The sequence below is a fragment of the Mastigoproctus giganteus genome, chromosome 4, assembly GCF_048544385.1.
Source record: "Mastigoproctus giganteus isolate SK-2022 chromosome 4, ASM4854438v1, whole genome shotgun sequence".
Lineage (NCBI taxonomy): Eukaryota > Metazoa > Arthropoda > Arachnida > Uropygi > Thelyphonidae > Mastigoproctus > Mastigoproctus giganteus.
The window spans coordinates 119,262,833-119,277,210 of record NC_143578.1 but is presented as its reverse complement, the minus strand read 5'-3'; the positions used below and the strand labels follow the sequence as shown (position 1 = coordinate 119,277,210).

At 36.7% G+C, this 14,378-nt stretch overlaps 1 protein-coding gene across 2 annotated transcripts in view; it reads left to right on the top strand.

Moving 5' to 3' along the window:
* The window catches only part of LOC150087020 (uncharacterized), a 246,071-nt gene that overhangs the window by 48,155 nt on the left and 183,538 nt on the right, over positions 1–14,378 (top strand). The window contains exon 5 of one of the 2 annotated variants that reach the window (XM_090371751.1): positions 12,916–13,017. In XM_090371751.1, the coding sequence (XP_090227877.1) occupies positions 12,916–13,017 (102 nt within the window). Of the gene's footprint in view, positions 1–12,912; positions 13,018–14,378 lie in introns of both variants that reach the window. The other variant, XM_090371750.1, reaches the window with a different exon arrangement.

The following is a 14,378-nucleotide window of genomic DNA, read 5'->3' as shown; positions in this document are numbered from 1 at the left end:
TCTTCACTGTGAGTGTGAGACAGTACGCTGTCAAGGCCAAAGGTTTAAAAGTATGGTATGTGGGCTGTGTATATGTTTAGCTGTTGGTCCCCTATTGAGACCCACCGTTTTCACACTTTGCCCCGTGGAAGCAGGAGAGGTATCCAGTAGATTTATAAGCACTAGGAATAGAAAAGGCCGAAAGAGGTTTATGCAGGCACGATTTAGATTTGAATGGTATTAAATTTTGACAGCTTGTGTGGGCATACACTAGCGTGTTAGGCAGAGTGGGGGGAGACTGAAGTATGGGGACAATAGAGAAGATGAACCCAGATGGTCAGTGAGGCAGGCCCATGCCCCACCAGACGAAAAGAGTGAGGGGAGGAAACAGGGAAGAATGGGAGTAGACCACACAAGGGAGCATCGTTTGGAGGGCCAATGTGGCCGACAGCAGGACTGTGCTAGAGGTCTTTGTCGTTGTGATTGTCCTAGGTTCAGGTGCATTTTCATCATTTTTTTTTTTTTTTTTTTTTTTTAATGAAAACCCCAAATACGAGAGGTATTTGAACCTATAGTACTTAGTACCGTGCTTGAGTTGGAGGTTGAGAAGACAAAAGAAGAAATTTGTTAACATTAGACTTGAACTTCTGTAGACTAATTTTCAGGAAATACATATGAAAGAAGGTTGTTCCAGAAAACGACAGTTGAATGAATAAATGAGGAAGATGAAAAGTTGGTTTTGTGAGTTTGAAGTTGGACGGTAAATGGATGTTGGCTGGTGGCGGCAGGGGTTCGGACTGTTTTGAAAGAGAGAGCGGGAATTATAGAAGCCAATTCAGAAGAACAGTGCCCATGGAAGTATCTGTATAAAAGGCATGCAGCAGAAAGAGTATGTCTATGAGACAGCGAGTGGAGAGACTCTGTTAGAGAGAAGTCATTAATTAACCTAAATGCCCTCTGCTAAATGGAATCTAGAAGCCTGAGAGAGGTTTTGGGGGCACCGCCCTAGATGGAGCAATATTCCATGGTAGGGCGGATTTGCGATTTGTACAGCGTGAACAGCTGTTTGGAAGAAAAGTAACGCCAAGAGTGAAAGAGAAAACCGCAAGTTTTTTAGATGCAGAGGAAGCAATATTTTTAATGTGCTTGTGCCAAGAGAGATTAGAAGTCAGGGTAATCCCCAAAAGAGATAAATCATTTTGCCCAGAAATCGGAGCGTCACCAAAGATAAGCATAGGAGCAGAAGAATCTTTTTTGCAAGCTATAAGACAAGACTGAGTTTTAGAAGGATTGAAATCAACTAAGTTGTCTTTGCCCCACTGGAGAAATACCTGGAGATCGGCATTTAAGGATTGGTAGCGAATATTCGAGAAGTTGAAGTTGATTGAGCAGGGAAAGGTTTCTCAAAATGGAAAGTAGAATGCAAAACTATGGATAGGATTTCCAGTCAATGGAAGAAGGTCATTAATATACAAAAGGAAAGAGTGGAGGAACACCAGCATTAGTGGAAAAGTTAGAAGACAGAGAGCCATCTACCATTACCCTCAGTGAGCGATCAGAGAGAAAATTGGACAACCAATTACAAAAAACAGTTGGCAAACCATAAGATGGAAGTTTGTTTAGAAGACCTTTATGCCAAACATGATCGAAAGCCTTTTGAAATGTCAAGAACAACTGCTTGTGTTTCCCCGAACTTTTCCATTGAATTTGTCCATAAATGGGTAACATAAGCCAGAATATCACCAGTGGATCGACACTGATGGAATCCATACTGGCGATCATTAATCAGACAAAAGGTTTCTAGGTAATTGGCAATTAATAGATTTCACCATTACTGTAGAAAGAGTAGAAGTAATTGTAATGGGACGGTAATTGGATGGGAGGGATTTATCACCCTTTTTAGGAACTGGCTGGATATGAGCAAATTTCCAAGCAGAAGGAAAAACATCTTTGGAATAAGAAAGTGAAAAAAGGAGGCAAAGAACAGGAGTTCAGGAGCACATGTTTGGACAACTGAGATGAACAGTGGTTGAATCAACTGAACTGAGATTCTGTCAGAAAAAATACATGGGGTTTGGTAGACTGCAAGTGGAAATGGACATTGTTGAGATTAGAATTGAGACTATGTTATTTGTGAAATGAATTAGGAAGTGCTTGGGAGGTTTAGAGCTTTTCGCAGATAAGCTTATTCTATTAGTTTGACAATTCATGGTGTATTCAATAGTAAGAAAAAGTGGGGGTTCGACATACTGTATGAAGTAATTAAATTTTTGGATTTTGCATACACATGGTAAGAATATGCCCAGATCCTTGACATAATGTGGCCTCGGCAATGCCCCCCCCCCCCCCGCATACACAGAACTCAGACTCCCTCTAGTCACTATCTGGCTGAGTAGAAGTAGCAAGATTATACACTAGCTGATCTGGAAGTCTCCTAAAGAGTTACCAATAGGTTGGGTCCGGTATACTAACTAGCGACCGGCCTGCGTATACCGCTTTAGAGCTGTACCCTCGAAATGTAAGGAAGATTGGATCTCACCATGATGTTCATCATAACCTCAAAAGTCATACTGCATGATGGAAGAGATGGAGAAGGGTTGACAGGAACTTAGCTCTGGAGACTAAACATAGGTTCCACCACTTCAAGCCTCCAATAAGCAAAGTGGTGGTATTTCACCGGTCATCTACCACCTAGTATTGCCTGGTAACACAGAGGGTTGGCATTCCATGTGGTGTGGGTGCCACACCTCAACCTCTGCTTACACCTGGGTGGTCACCCACAGTGTGCATGTTCATGGAGGTTATACCCAGGGTTACTAACAGTCCCACCATTGTGAAGGTGCAAGCAGAGGATTTGGCTGTCACAGACCATCCGGACTTCGCCGAAATCGGGTCCACTCGACTTGAATGTCACCTGAATATCAGTTCCATCAGCGTTTTAGACTCCTAGGTATCAAGTACAGCTTGTCTGGCATATCTGAGAGAATGTCTCTGACAACCTCAAGGACCAAATTTGGACCAGAGACCATCCAAGTCCAAGCAGGTTTTCATCCTGGGACTGGGTCTCATCCAGTGGATCGCCCACTTTACGATGGAGTCTCCATAATGCAATACCGTTCACTATACGATGTGTAGTAAGCGCCGGTCTTGTGATCACCTTTGCGAATTGAATTTTAATACTATGAAATGGTGATTCTTATAAGCAAAAATGGGAGAAACATTATCCACAGGCTATAAAAGTAAATATATAAAGCACAAATTTGTACTTTATTACCTTACCAATTAACAAAATTAAATGATACTTGAAAATTGGAAGAATATTTTCCACAGGTTAGAAAAATAAAAATAAATGCCTAAAAATATAAATTTTTGCCTATGTACGTAACTTAATTAACACATACTGTACTAACTGATTGATATATGGCGTAATAAATTAACAAAGCTTAAAAAATAGGAATGAAGAGAAGCTTCCGAAAATTTATTTTGTTTTTTATATGATTGAACATTTCGTGAACAGACATATTTCACCATAATAATGTAGACACCCACAGAATTCCAGTTATCGGTATTATCACAAATGCATTAAAATAGTTTGCTACCCATATATAATAGATTGTGCTAACAGAGAAGCCCAACAAACGGGAAACTGCAAATTTTTTTATTGTTTTATGGTAGTAATGTCCAAAAATAAGGTGTTCAGAATTGATTCTTATAACCGAACATATGATAACCATTAAAGTGTAGTGCATTTTAATGATTTGAATTGGTTTTTTGAGATTTGATTTTATAAAGTGGCCGATTCTACTAACCAATGATCATGTTATCCTATTTATTTCATTTTACTGTGGTCTTATGATTGTCTCCTACCGGAGCATGTGTTTTGTTTTTGAATCCTTTAGTTGAAGTGATTTTTGTGTTATGCTTTAATCGGTATATTAGTTTTAATCAATATATGCAATTTCCATTATAAAAATTGCCTTTTAGAGAGATAAATGGCTTATTTATATAGTGAAAATTTTATCTTCTGAGGTCTTGGAATGAGTTACCAAAAAACAATGTGTTATTGGGCCACATTACAATATTTTCACGATATGATGGTGTCTCTGGAACAGATTAATATTGTAAAGCAGGAGTTCACTGTACTCCTTAACAGATTATTTACACTGACATACATAACTGGATTACTTACAAATCGCCATTTTTTTACCCCATGTCTGTTAGCCTCCTCACTAGGAGGAGGCACATCATAGTGCCACATTTAAACTCTCAGCCTTGTGCATTACTGTGTGCATGTGGTTATACACAAGCGGTCAGCATTATAAAAAATATACAAATTATTCAAAAGCAACAGAATTTTTAGAATGGTTCATAAGAATTTGAAATCAAGCAATAGGTAAATATTCTTCATGTTTCTTATCACCAAGAAACAAAAACTTCTCTTGACAAATTTGTTTGCAATATGATAAGGCAAACAATCCAGGATTTTTATATTTAAGTACCATATATTCCTAAATTAATCCCACTATTAATACAGAAAATATTTTAATTAGCAAAGAAACTTTTAAGAAATTCTTCATAAGGTGGGATTTTGTTGGCAGACAACTCACATTTCTTTCCATTAAAACTTTTATTCTTCACAAAAAGAAGAAAAGTTTTAATGGAAAAAAAATGACATCATACTTGAGAGCAAAGTATTTATGGCAAATGAATTAAATAAAAAATTAAAAGAGATGTAATGTTTACATTAACAAAATCTGGATCACCACTTATCTAACAAACACAATATACACAAAGGAAGCAGTTATCAGTTGTTTATAGCAACCATGAAAATGGCTATTAAAAAATAAGTTCATTACAAAATAATATTAGTATTATGTTTTCATTGGGTAAGTACTATTGAATTTCCTAGTTTTTCTTTTCGCATTTCTATATTGTGTATTTGCAAATATTATCTACTGATAGTATATACCGAATGAAAACTTTTTTTTTTTTTTGTCAGCATTTTATAAGAGTTGTATATTTTTAAAAAAATTTGTATAATGAAATAAGATTTTGTATTTCATAAAACTTGTTTCATTTGTTTGGACGAGGCTTTGAGTCCAAGAGACATGCTTGAGGAATTCCTCTCTTGGGATCTTCTCATTTTTTTAGATTGTCATGAAAGATGATGTAGGCATTGATGCCAGCAGCATTCAGTAAGGCAAGAATGCTGCTACTGGCCACCATCTGGTAATTCAGGATACCAAAAATGTGGAACATATAATCCATGGTATTACTATCTCCCTTGGTCATATTGCAATCCAATATGATATCAGGTGTTTGGTAATGTCATCTGCAGTACCTGCATTGTGCATAATTGAGAGCAGAATTGCTGTTCCATTCAGGCTGGTGCACATGAAACAATTGAAGCAAAAAAAAAAAAAAAAAAAATTCTATGAGAGCTCTTCAGTAAAAAATGATAATTTTTCATGAAAATGCCTATTAAAAGTACTGCTTTCTATTTCTAACCGAACTGCGGAATTTAAAACCAAACCAAACTATGGATAGGAACTGCACAGTTGATTTTTGCACTCGAACTTTACCTGCATAGCAATGGATGTGACATGTCAAGTACAGTATCTGCTCTCAAATTTTGTTTCCATCTCAAGAAAACATCAGCTGAAGCATGAAATGAAACCACCGCTTTTAACATGAAATGTTAAAAGCGGTGGTTTACAATTTTAAAGATGTTTTAAAGTCACCAACATCAGTAGTCCAGAAGCTCCAACAACGGCTGTCACTGCATAAACCATAAACACTGCTACTGTAATTGTGGAAGAAGATCATCCGTGGTCGTTTTCATATGACACATTGAGGGTTTATTGTCAAACAACGTTAACTACAAAATTTCTTCCACTAATGATAATAGAGTAGAGGCATACGATGCAAGAAAGCAAGCTTAGGTAGCATCAGCCAAAAAAACACACCTTCCCATTTCACCATCCATTGTCTCCAAATATTTGTCTAGTTTTGCCTTGAATTTATTTAAGCTGTCAACTTCCACAACAGATGGCTAAAGGCAAATTTCCACACATCTATTTTACAACTGTCCTTCCTCAATTTGAATTTATGTCCCCTCAGGCGATTAATCTGGGAAAGTGGAAGAATCCCATCAGCATTGAGCTTGCTCAAACCATTCAAAGCTTTATATACCTCAAACAGGTCACCTCGCAGGTGCCTAGTATCCAGACACTGTAATTTGCAAAACTTAAGCCTTTTTTGGTAGAGCAACGCTTCGTTCCATTCACTAATCTTGTTTCTCTTCTCTACTTGTTCCAACAGCTCTACATCCTTCTTAAAATGAGGCCTCCAGACCTGTATACAGTACTCAAGGTGTGGCCTGACCATTGCCTTATACAGGGGGATAATCACTTCCTTATCCCTGCTAGAAAAATTCCTGTATATCATTGACAAGACCCTGTGACCTGCTCTTGCAGCCTCTCTGCACTGCTCAGAAAACTTCATATCTGACTGCACAATTACCGTCTGGTCTTTTTGATTCTCGAATACCCGGAGTGTAGTCCCACACAGTTGGTACATTTCTCTGGGGTTACTGCTACCCATATACAGTACAGTAAACCCCCGCTATTCGCAGTATCTATATTTGCGGTCGCTGATTTAATATAAAATGAAACCCAAAAAAATGTGAATTTTAAATCGGTGTGAACATTTTTCACCTAAAAAAACACGGGCGTGGCTAAAATCATCTTTCCCGGTCAAAACAGTGCTCAGTGGGTGGGGGGAGAGGGGTGACAAAATCACGAGCGTGGATGTTTCTTGCTAATCCTTGTTCAGTATGTGCTATGCGCGTGCCATGGAATGTTTCGTGGTTTGCCTTTAATTTATATGCTTATAAATTGAATAAATTTATAAATTGATATGCTTACAAAAGTGAAAAATCTACCGTTTTGCAGTGTTGTTAGTGTAAACAGACTTTTTCGAGTGTGTTAATGGAAGAAAGTGACTTTATTGTGGACAAGTTCTTTTCTAACCCCTACAAAAATATGGCTATGAATAACAAGGGAATTGTGAAAAGATCAAAGAAGGTGATGACATTAGCGAATAAAATTCAGTTATTAGACAAAATTTCTAATGGTGAAAGTGTCTCGTCAGTGGAAAACATTATAAAATCAATAAGTCAACGGTACGATCAATCAAGAAATCTGAAGAAAAAATCCTCCATAGTGTCCGTGAAAACGCGCTAATTGCTTCACAAATTTGCTCTGTAACTCGTGATGTTAAATTAGAAAAAATGGAAAAGGCTTTAAATCTGTGGATAGAAGACGAACTCAAAATAAAATTCTCTTTAGTTCACTCATCATTCGTGAAAAGGCAAAACTCCTTTATCAACACTTTAGTGAAACTGGTGATAGCACTGGCGGGATAAGTTTTTTAGCTATAGCAAAGGTGCTGGATTGAAAGATTTGTTTGAAATTTCTAATAAATATTACATTTAATATTAAATTGTTTCTTATTTTCATTTCGATGCCTTATGTTTGCATTTCACTATGTACTATCTATATACATAGTCATATTATGAAGGTACATATAATACTTACATAGACAAAATTTTAGACTAGTTTTTCTTATATACAGCAAACCCCCGCTATTCGCGGTATCTGTATTCGCGGTTTCGCGTATTCGCGATCGCCGATTTAATATAAAATGAAACCTGAAAAAATGTGAATTTTAAAGCGCCGTGAATATTTTCCGCCATAAAAAACATGGGCGTGGCTAAAATTATCTTTCCCGGTCAAAACAGCGCTCAGTGGGTGGGGGGAGAGGGGTGAAAAAATCGTGAGCGTGGATGTTTCTCGCTAATCTTTGTTCAGTATGTGTTAGTCGTGGAAGGTTTCGTCGTTTGCTTTTAATTTATATGCTTATAAACTGAATAAATTTATCAATTTATAAATTGATATGCTTACAAAAATGATAAATCTACCGTTTTTCAGTGTAAAACAGACTTTTTCGAGTGTGTTAACGGAAGAAAGTGACTTTATTGTGGCAAGTTCTTTCTAACCCCTACAAAAATATGGCTACGAATAAAAAGAGAAAGGTGAAAATATCAAAGAAGGTGATAACATTAGCGAATAAAATTGAGTTATTAGACAAAATTTCTAATGGTGAAAGTGTCTCCTCAGTGGCAAAACATTATAAAATCAATGAATCAACGGTACGATCAATCAAGAAATCGGAAGAAAAAATCCGCCGTAGTGTCCGTGAAAACGCGCTAATTGCTTCAAAAATTTGCTCTGTAACTCGTGATGTTAAATTAGAAAAAATGGAAAAGGCTTTAAATCTGTGGATAGAAGACCGAACTCGAAATAAAATTCCGTTAAGTTCACTCATCATTCGCGAAAAGGCAAAACTCCTCTATCAACACTTTAGCGAAACTGGTGATAGCACTGGCGGGATGTTTTTTTTTTTGCTAGCAAAGGCGCTGGTTTGAAATTTCTAATAAATATTACATTTAATATTAAATTGTTTGTTATTTTCATTTCGATGCTATATGCTTGCATTTCACTATGTACTGTCTATGTACATGTCATATTATGAAGGTACATATAATACATACATAGACAAAATTTTAGACTAGTTTTTCTTATATATTTCATACTTTGGAACGGAACCCCTTTATTACTATGGGAGCCATAACTCAGTATTTGCGTTTTCGGTATTCGCGAATTTCTCAGGAACGTAACCCCCACGAATAGCGGGGGTTTACTGTATTTCATACTTTGGAACGGAACCCCTTTATTACTATGGGAGCCATAACTCAGTATTCACGGCATTTCTCAGGAACGTAACCTCCTCGAATAGCGGGGCTTTACTGTACTTTACATATGTCAGTGTTAAACTCAATTTGCCATCTCTCAGCCCATCTGCTCAATTTTTCTATATCCTGTGCAGTAGCACACTGTCATTAGTGTCATAAACAACCCTGCCAACCTTTTAAGTCGTCTGCAAACTTTGATATTAAACCTGATATACCTTCATCAATATCATTAATAAATACAGAAAACAACAGTGGGCCTAACACCGAACCCTGGGGAACCCCACAAATAACATTAGTCCATGGAGAGCAGGTCCACTGATTACCATTTTCTGTCTTCTTCTACTGAACCATCTGTTTATCCATCGCAGCAATTTGCCCTTAATGCCATAATTCTCCAATTTGTACAGTAGTCTTCCATGTGCAACAGTATCAAAAGCTTTCCTAAAATCCAAGTATATGATATCAAAATTATTTTTAGCATCCAGTTCCTTTGTGAATACATCATAGTATCCAATCAGACAAGATTGGCCAGACAAGACTTCCTTTTAACAAAGCCATGCTGTGTCTGTACTATAACTGCAATCTTGTTTAGGTGATATTGCAGTGCTTTGACCAGTGTCTCCATTAATTTCCCAATAACAGAAGTTAAAGTAACAGGTCTGTAATTGCTCATCTGACTGTTTAACCCCCCCCCCCCCTTGTGAATTGGAGACAAATTTGTGCATCTGCAGTCCATGGGGACCTCCCCTGAGTCCAAGGAAGATATCATAATTATGGCTAAGGGTTTGCTTAATTCCTTTGCTGCCTGCTTTAATATAACTGGATAGATTCCATCCACCCCAGGTGTTTTTCTTATGTTTAACTTTAACAATTTCTCCTCCACTTTGCTCCCAGTTATTACAAAATCATTTATCTCCCTGACCGAGTGTTAAAATTTTGGCATTCCCCTCCCTGAATATCTCTTCATGTGCAAATATAGATGCAAAATACTCATTCAGTTTGTCAGTTACCTGAGCAGGATCAACAGTTGAACCATTGATATCAATGACCTTTGCTGCTTTACTTTGCATCATTTGCCAAGGATTTCTTGTAATCTGCTTTCGCCTGTCTAACCTCTGTGTCTTGATTAGAAACCAGCTTAAATCTACCATAGGCTTTTATGTCACCTGATATTTTATATGCATCCCATCTGATTTAGGCCTAAACCTTTAACAGTATGTCTTAGTTGGTATGAAAAGCCTAGTAGCGTCCAAGATTACTTCCTTGAATGCTTTCTATTTAGAAGTTGCTGTTGGTAACATCAGTCGGTCCCACTGTATGAACTCAAAAATTGTCTGAGACCTCTGTAGTCACCTTTACGTAAGCAAAAACCCTTTCGTTTCCCACCTAATGGAAGTTACATCTTTGAGTAAATCCCACATCAGCACACTGTGAACACTGCACCTAGTGGTTCCTTTATCTGTAGATTCTAAATGCATGAATAATCAATGCTGATAATCAGATCAAGGATATTACTTCCTCTTGTTTGCCTCTCGAAGAAGCTGCTGTAGAAAACAATTATCTAATTAAAAAAATGCACAAAAGTCTTGCTAATCTGCGAGTGACCATCGCAAGTTTCAGTCAATATCCTGGAAGTTAAAATCCCCATTATAAGACATTCTGATTTACTGGCCCACTCTATTTCTGTGTACAATTATTCATTGTACTCATCAGTCTCGCAACACACTCCTACTCTCAATTTTGCTTTCCCAGTGCTTATGTCACACCAAACTGACATAACATTGCATCCACCCATGTCAACTGGATGTACTTGCTTAGATTTTATGTATTTCTTAACTAACAGCATTACCCTTCCTTTCTGTACACATTGTACTTCCCAAATTCCAATTCTGCATTCCTTCTTATATCTGTGTGGTACCATACATTTGCCTGTTCTTACTCTAAGTTGCTCCAACACAGCCCATGTATTTACTTGTTCCGTGATGACTCCCAGCAGTCCTTGAAATACCAAGCACCTTTTTTTTCCAGGCTGCTGCTCATTCCAATAAAAACATTGCAAGAATCACTTTCACTTCTGCCTATTTCTACTGTTAATCTATTAGTCAGTGTATCCCCCCAAGCTAGCAGTTTTCTGACCCACCTAACACTGCCTCAATTACATCAGCAAATATTCTTGCATCCTTACTATTTAAGTGTATCCAATCCCTATATAAGCAATCTCTCCTGTTAACAAGTACAGACTACACTGAGAAAAATAATACCCCGTGAGCCTTGCACAATCTCTCTCCATGGTTGAATTCATTGACAAGGAACTCATCATATACTCTCTCCTATTGTGGCTGAGCAGAATTGCTGACACTTTCAAATTTATTCCTAACTCTTGACTTTTTTTTCAACATTGACATGTACTTGTTGAGTAACTCTGCATCAACCTTTGCTGTCAATGTCATCGACCTTTGCTGGAGGCAGACATTTCCTTGCTCTCTTCCACCTATCTTTTTTGCACAATATATTTCCCATCTCCCCAACAGTTGGATCACTGACAATAACTTGCTCCTGTGGGACCAGTGCATTCTGCTTTGAAGATTGTCACTGTGTTGTCTGATGCAAAAGAGTGAGTCTTTTGTCTTTGAGTTGGGTAGCTGAGAGTTTGATGGGTCCCCCATTTTAATTCTTACGAAGGCATCTACCCTACACCTCAAACTCTCATAGACACCCATCAGAATGCTGAGTTGGTGCCTAATTTCTTCACACTCTCTGCACCTAGCATACACAGACATCCTCCCTGGCTATATAATGTCCTGTTCCAGAAAGTCCGCAAACATTTTGCAATTTTTTTAAGACTGTCTTTGTTGTAAAATCTCAATTTCTTAACATCTCTCTTCCATCCATTCCTCCTTTGTCTTTTTTATCTTAATTCGATAAATTTCTGAATTTGGTTGTATTGACTGCTCTTCGGTGATCTGCCAGACTAAAAATCTCCTCCATCATCCATTTCTTTTGTGTCATTTTTGTATTTGTTCCCATAATCTCTCATCTAGTCTTGACAATTGTGCTCTTAATGATTTCCCAACCATCTTCTACCCCACTCGTGCTGATATTGCATTACAGTTGCTGACTGTTCAATGCTGTTGTTGCTTGCCCACGTATCTGTTCAAACCTTAGTCTGTCAATATTTATCTTTTTCATGTGACAATCTTTCCTCTCAGTTTTCAGTCTTATTTTCACATTAGAACATAGCAAGGCGTGATCAGGGTTCACAGCAGCACCCGGATATGTTTTGGCTGATTTAACTCCAGTTTGGCAATTAAATAAAATAAAATGACATGTTTTCTTAAGCCTAATATACATGCACTTGTTAAAAATAGGAACTTAAAATTAGAACTGGACAGAAAGACTCTGTCTTTCTGTCCAGTTCTTTCAGCACCTATTATCACATTGTTTGGGAGTAGCTCAAGTTATTAATGCACATCAAGTTACGTAAAAAATTTGAGTGCCAGTAGTAATGAAGAACATGTTAGTTTCACTTTTCACAAATGCCACTTTCTGCTGTTCTCAGCAATGATTCTTAGTAATGCATTCACCTTCACATAGCAACAAATTGCACTATGCCCAAATGAGGGTGAGTTTAAACAGAAATAATGTGCTTTTTTCTTTTTTAAGATAAAATATATTTTCAAGTATTTACAACTGATATTTCTCAGTTGCATTAATAATAGTGAGAAAATATATGGTAGTATCAAAAAGTGAAATTTTTAAATTATTTCTTGTCAATAAAAGTTTTTAAAAATGTAGTACCTGTGAGATGAGTTCCATAATATAACTGTAATTGCAGTTGTAGAGTTAGTCTGCTTGAAAAAAATAGCAGTGTGTGGAAGGCAGTCATTGGACATTATATCTCTACATAGATAGAATGTTGTCTTATCATTGATGCATACATAGGCACAATGTTGTTTTGTAAAATTTCAAAACATGTAAGTTTGTTTTGCAAAGGCTTTTTATATAATGTATTATGTATATATAATATAATAGAGCTATGTTTGTCTGTGTATGTAAAGTTGATAGTTAGTTCAGTGATATAATATAATAATTTTATATGGATATATTTCTATGCATAGCAGGCAAAGAAAGCAGGGGGAAATTTTCCTAAGGTTTTTCTTGGTGGCCTTCCATCTGCATGCACAGAAACAGATATTCGTAGTTTTTTTTCAAAATATGGAAGGGTATGTTATTTATCTTTATTACTTATTAATTTCAATTTATTTTAATATTAGATGACATTACTCTGCATTTTGAAAAATTCACTGATGTTTTCTCAGAACAGGGGATTGTTTCTGAATCATTTTCTAATGCTGATTTCAAAAATGACTTAAAATGACTACTAACAAAGGCCATGCTTTTTGTGTATGCTTTTTTGTGAGAGTGCCAAAAGTAAATTCAAAAACATAACTCCTGACAAATTTCGTAAATAAAATGAACAAATTCTTGGGTTTTAGAAGGTGAGCAACTTTGTATATTTGCCTAAAACCATATATTTAATAAATTGTAAATATAGTATTAATTCATCTGTTTCTAACCCTGAATTTTATACCTGGTTGTGTGTTGAACTTAAAGTGGTAGGTGATTTATACATGGGAATATACACTATCTAGAATTATAGCACTCCATGTATGTGTTTATAACAACAAACAGGAACTATTACATGTGCTGTTAGAACTCCAGAAAATGCTGTATTCTGGAGATCTAACATTCAACTTTCAAAGTGGCAAATAATTGGTTTTATGCAATAACTGATCTATTTTCATTCTGGAATAATATTGAATATTAATTTATTCAGTGCACATTTCATTTTTGATGTTCTGAAGGTAGCTAGCAGCAATGCTCACACACCTTCAGTGCCCTGCCATGTGACATGCTGATTGACAGTCCCATACCACAAGTATTATTTCTAATAGTGAAATATTTGTCATAAGTTCCAGAACTGGGCAGACATGATTGCCATGGCAACTAGTATTTTACATGTCAGTCTGGTGGCTGTTAGGATGGGCACATCAGTTTGTGTTAAGATCACTAAATGCCTGTATCTTGCAGTGATTGGCATAGCTTACAACAAAGTTACAGTACAGTGGACTCATAGTATAGATGCCTATAGCATTATTTTTCAGGATGAATGTTACTGTTTCAAGGAACATGAAGAATAATAGGCCAATCAGTTTTATCTGGCTCTCATTAGGATAGGGCAAAAATTAAAGTACAGTGGGTGCTGCTTATGTGGCTGATAACATTAAAGGGAGGATCTCTTTTTTGATGATCTATAAAAAAATTATCTTGCTAGTCTTTATTAGCCAGTATGGTGTACAGTCTGTCCTCGTATAGCACGATAGTTGCGTTCCTAGAAATCCTCGTGCAATGCAAAATCGTGCAATATAAACAACAGGCCCTATGGGAAAAGTGGGGTTAGGTGCCGACCACCCAAGATTGAACACACATTTGGAACCAAAACATTACCAACACAATAAATAATCGGGTAATTTTAATCGTTATAAAATACTTACGTATTTTATAACGATTAAAATACGTAATA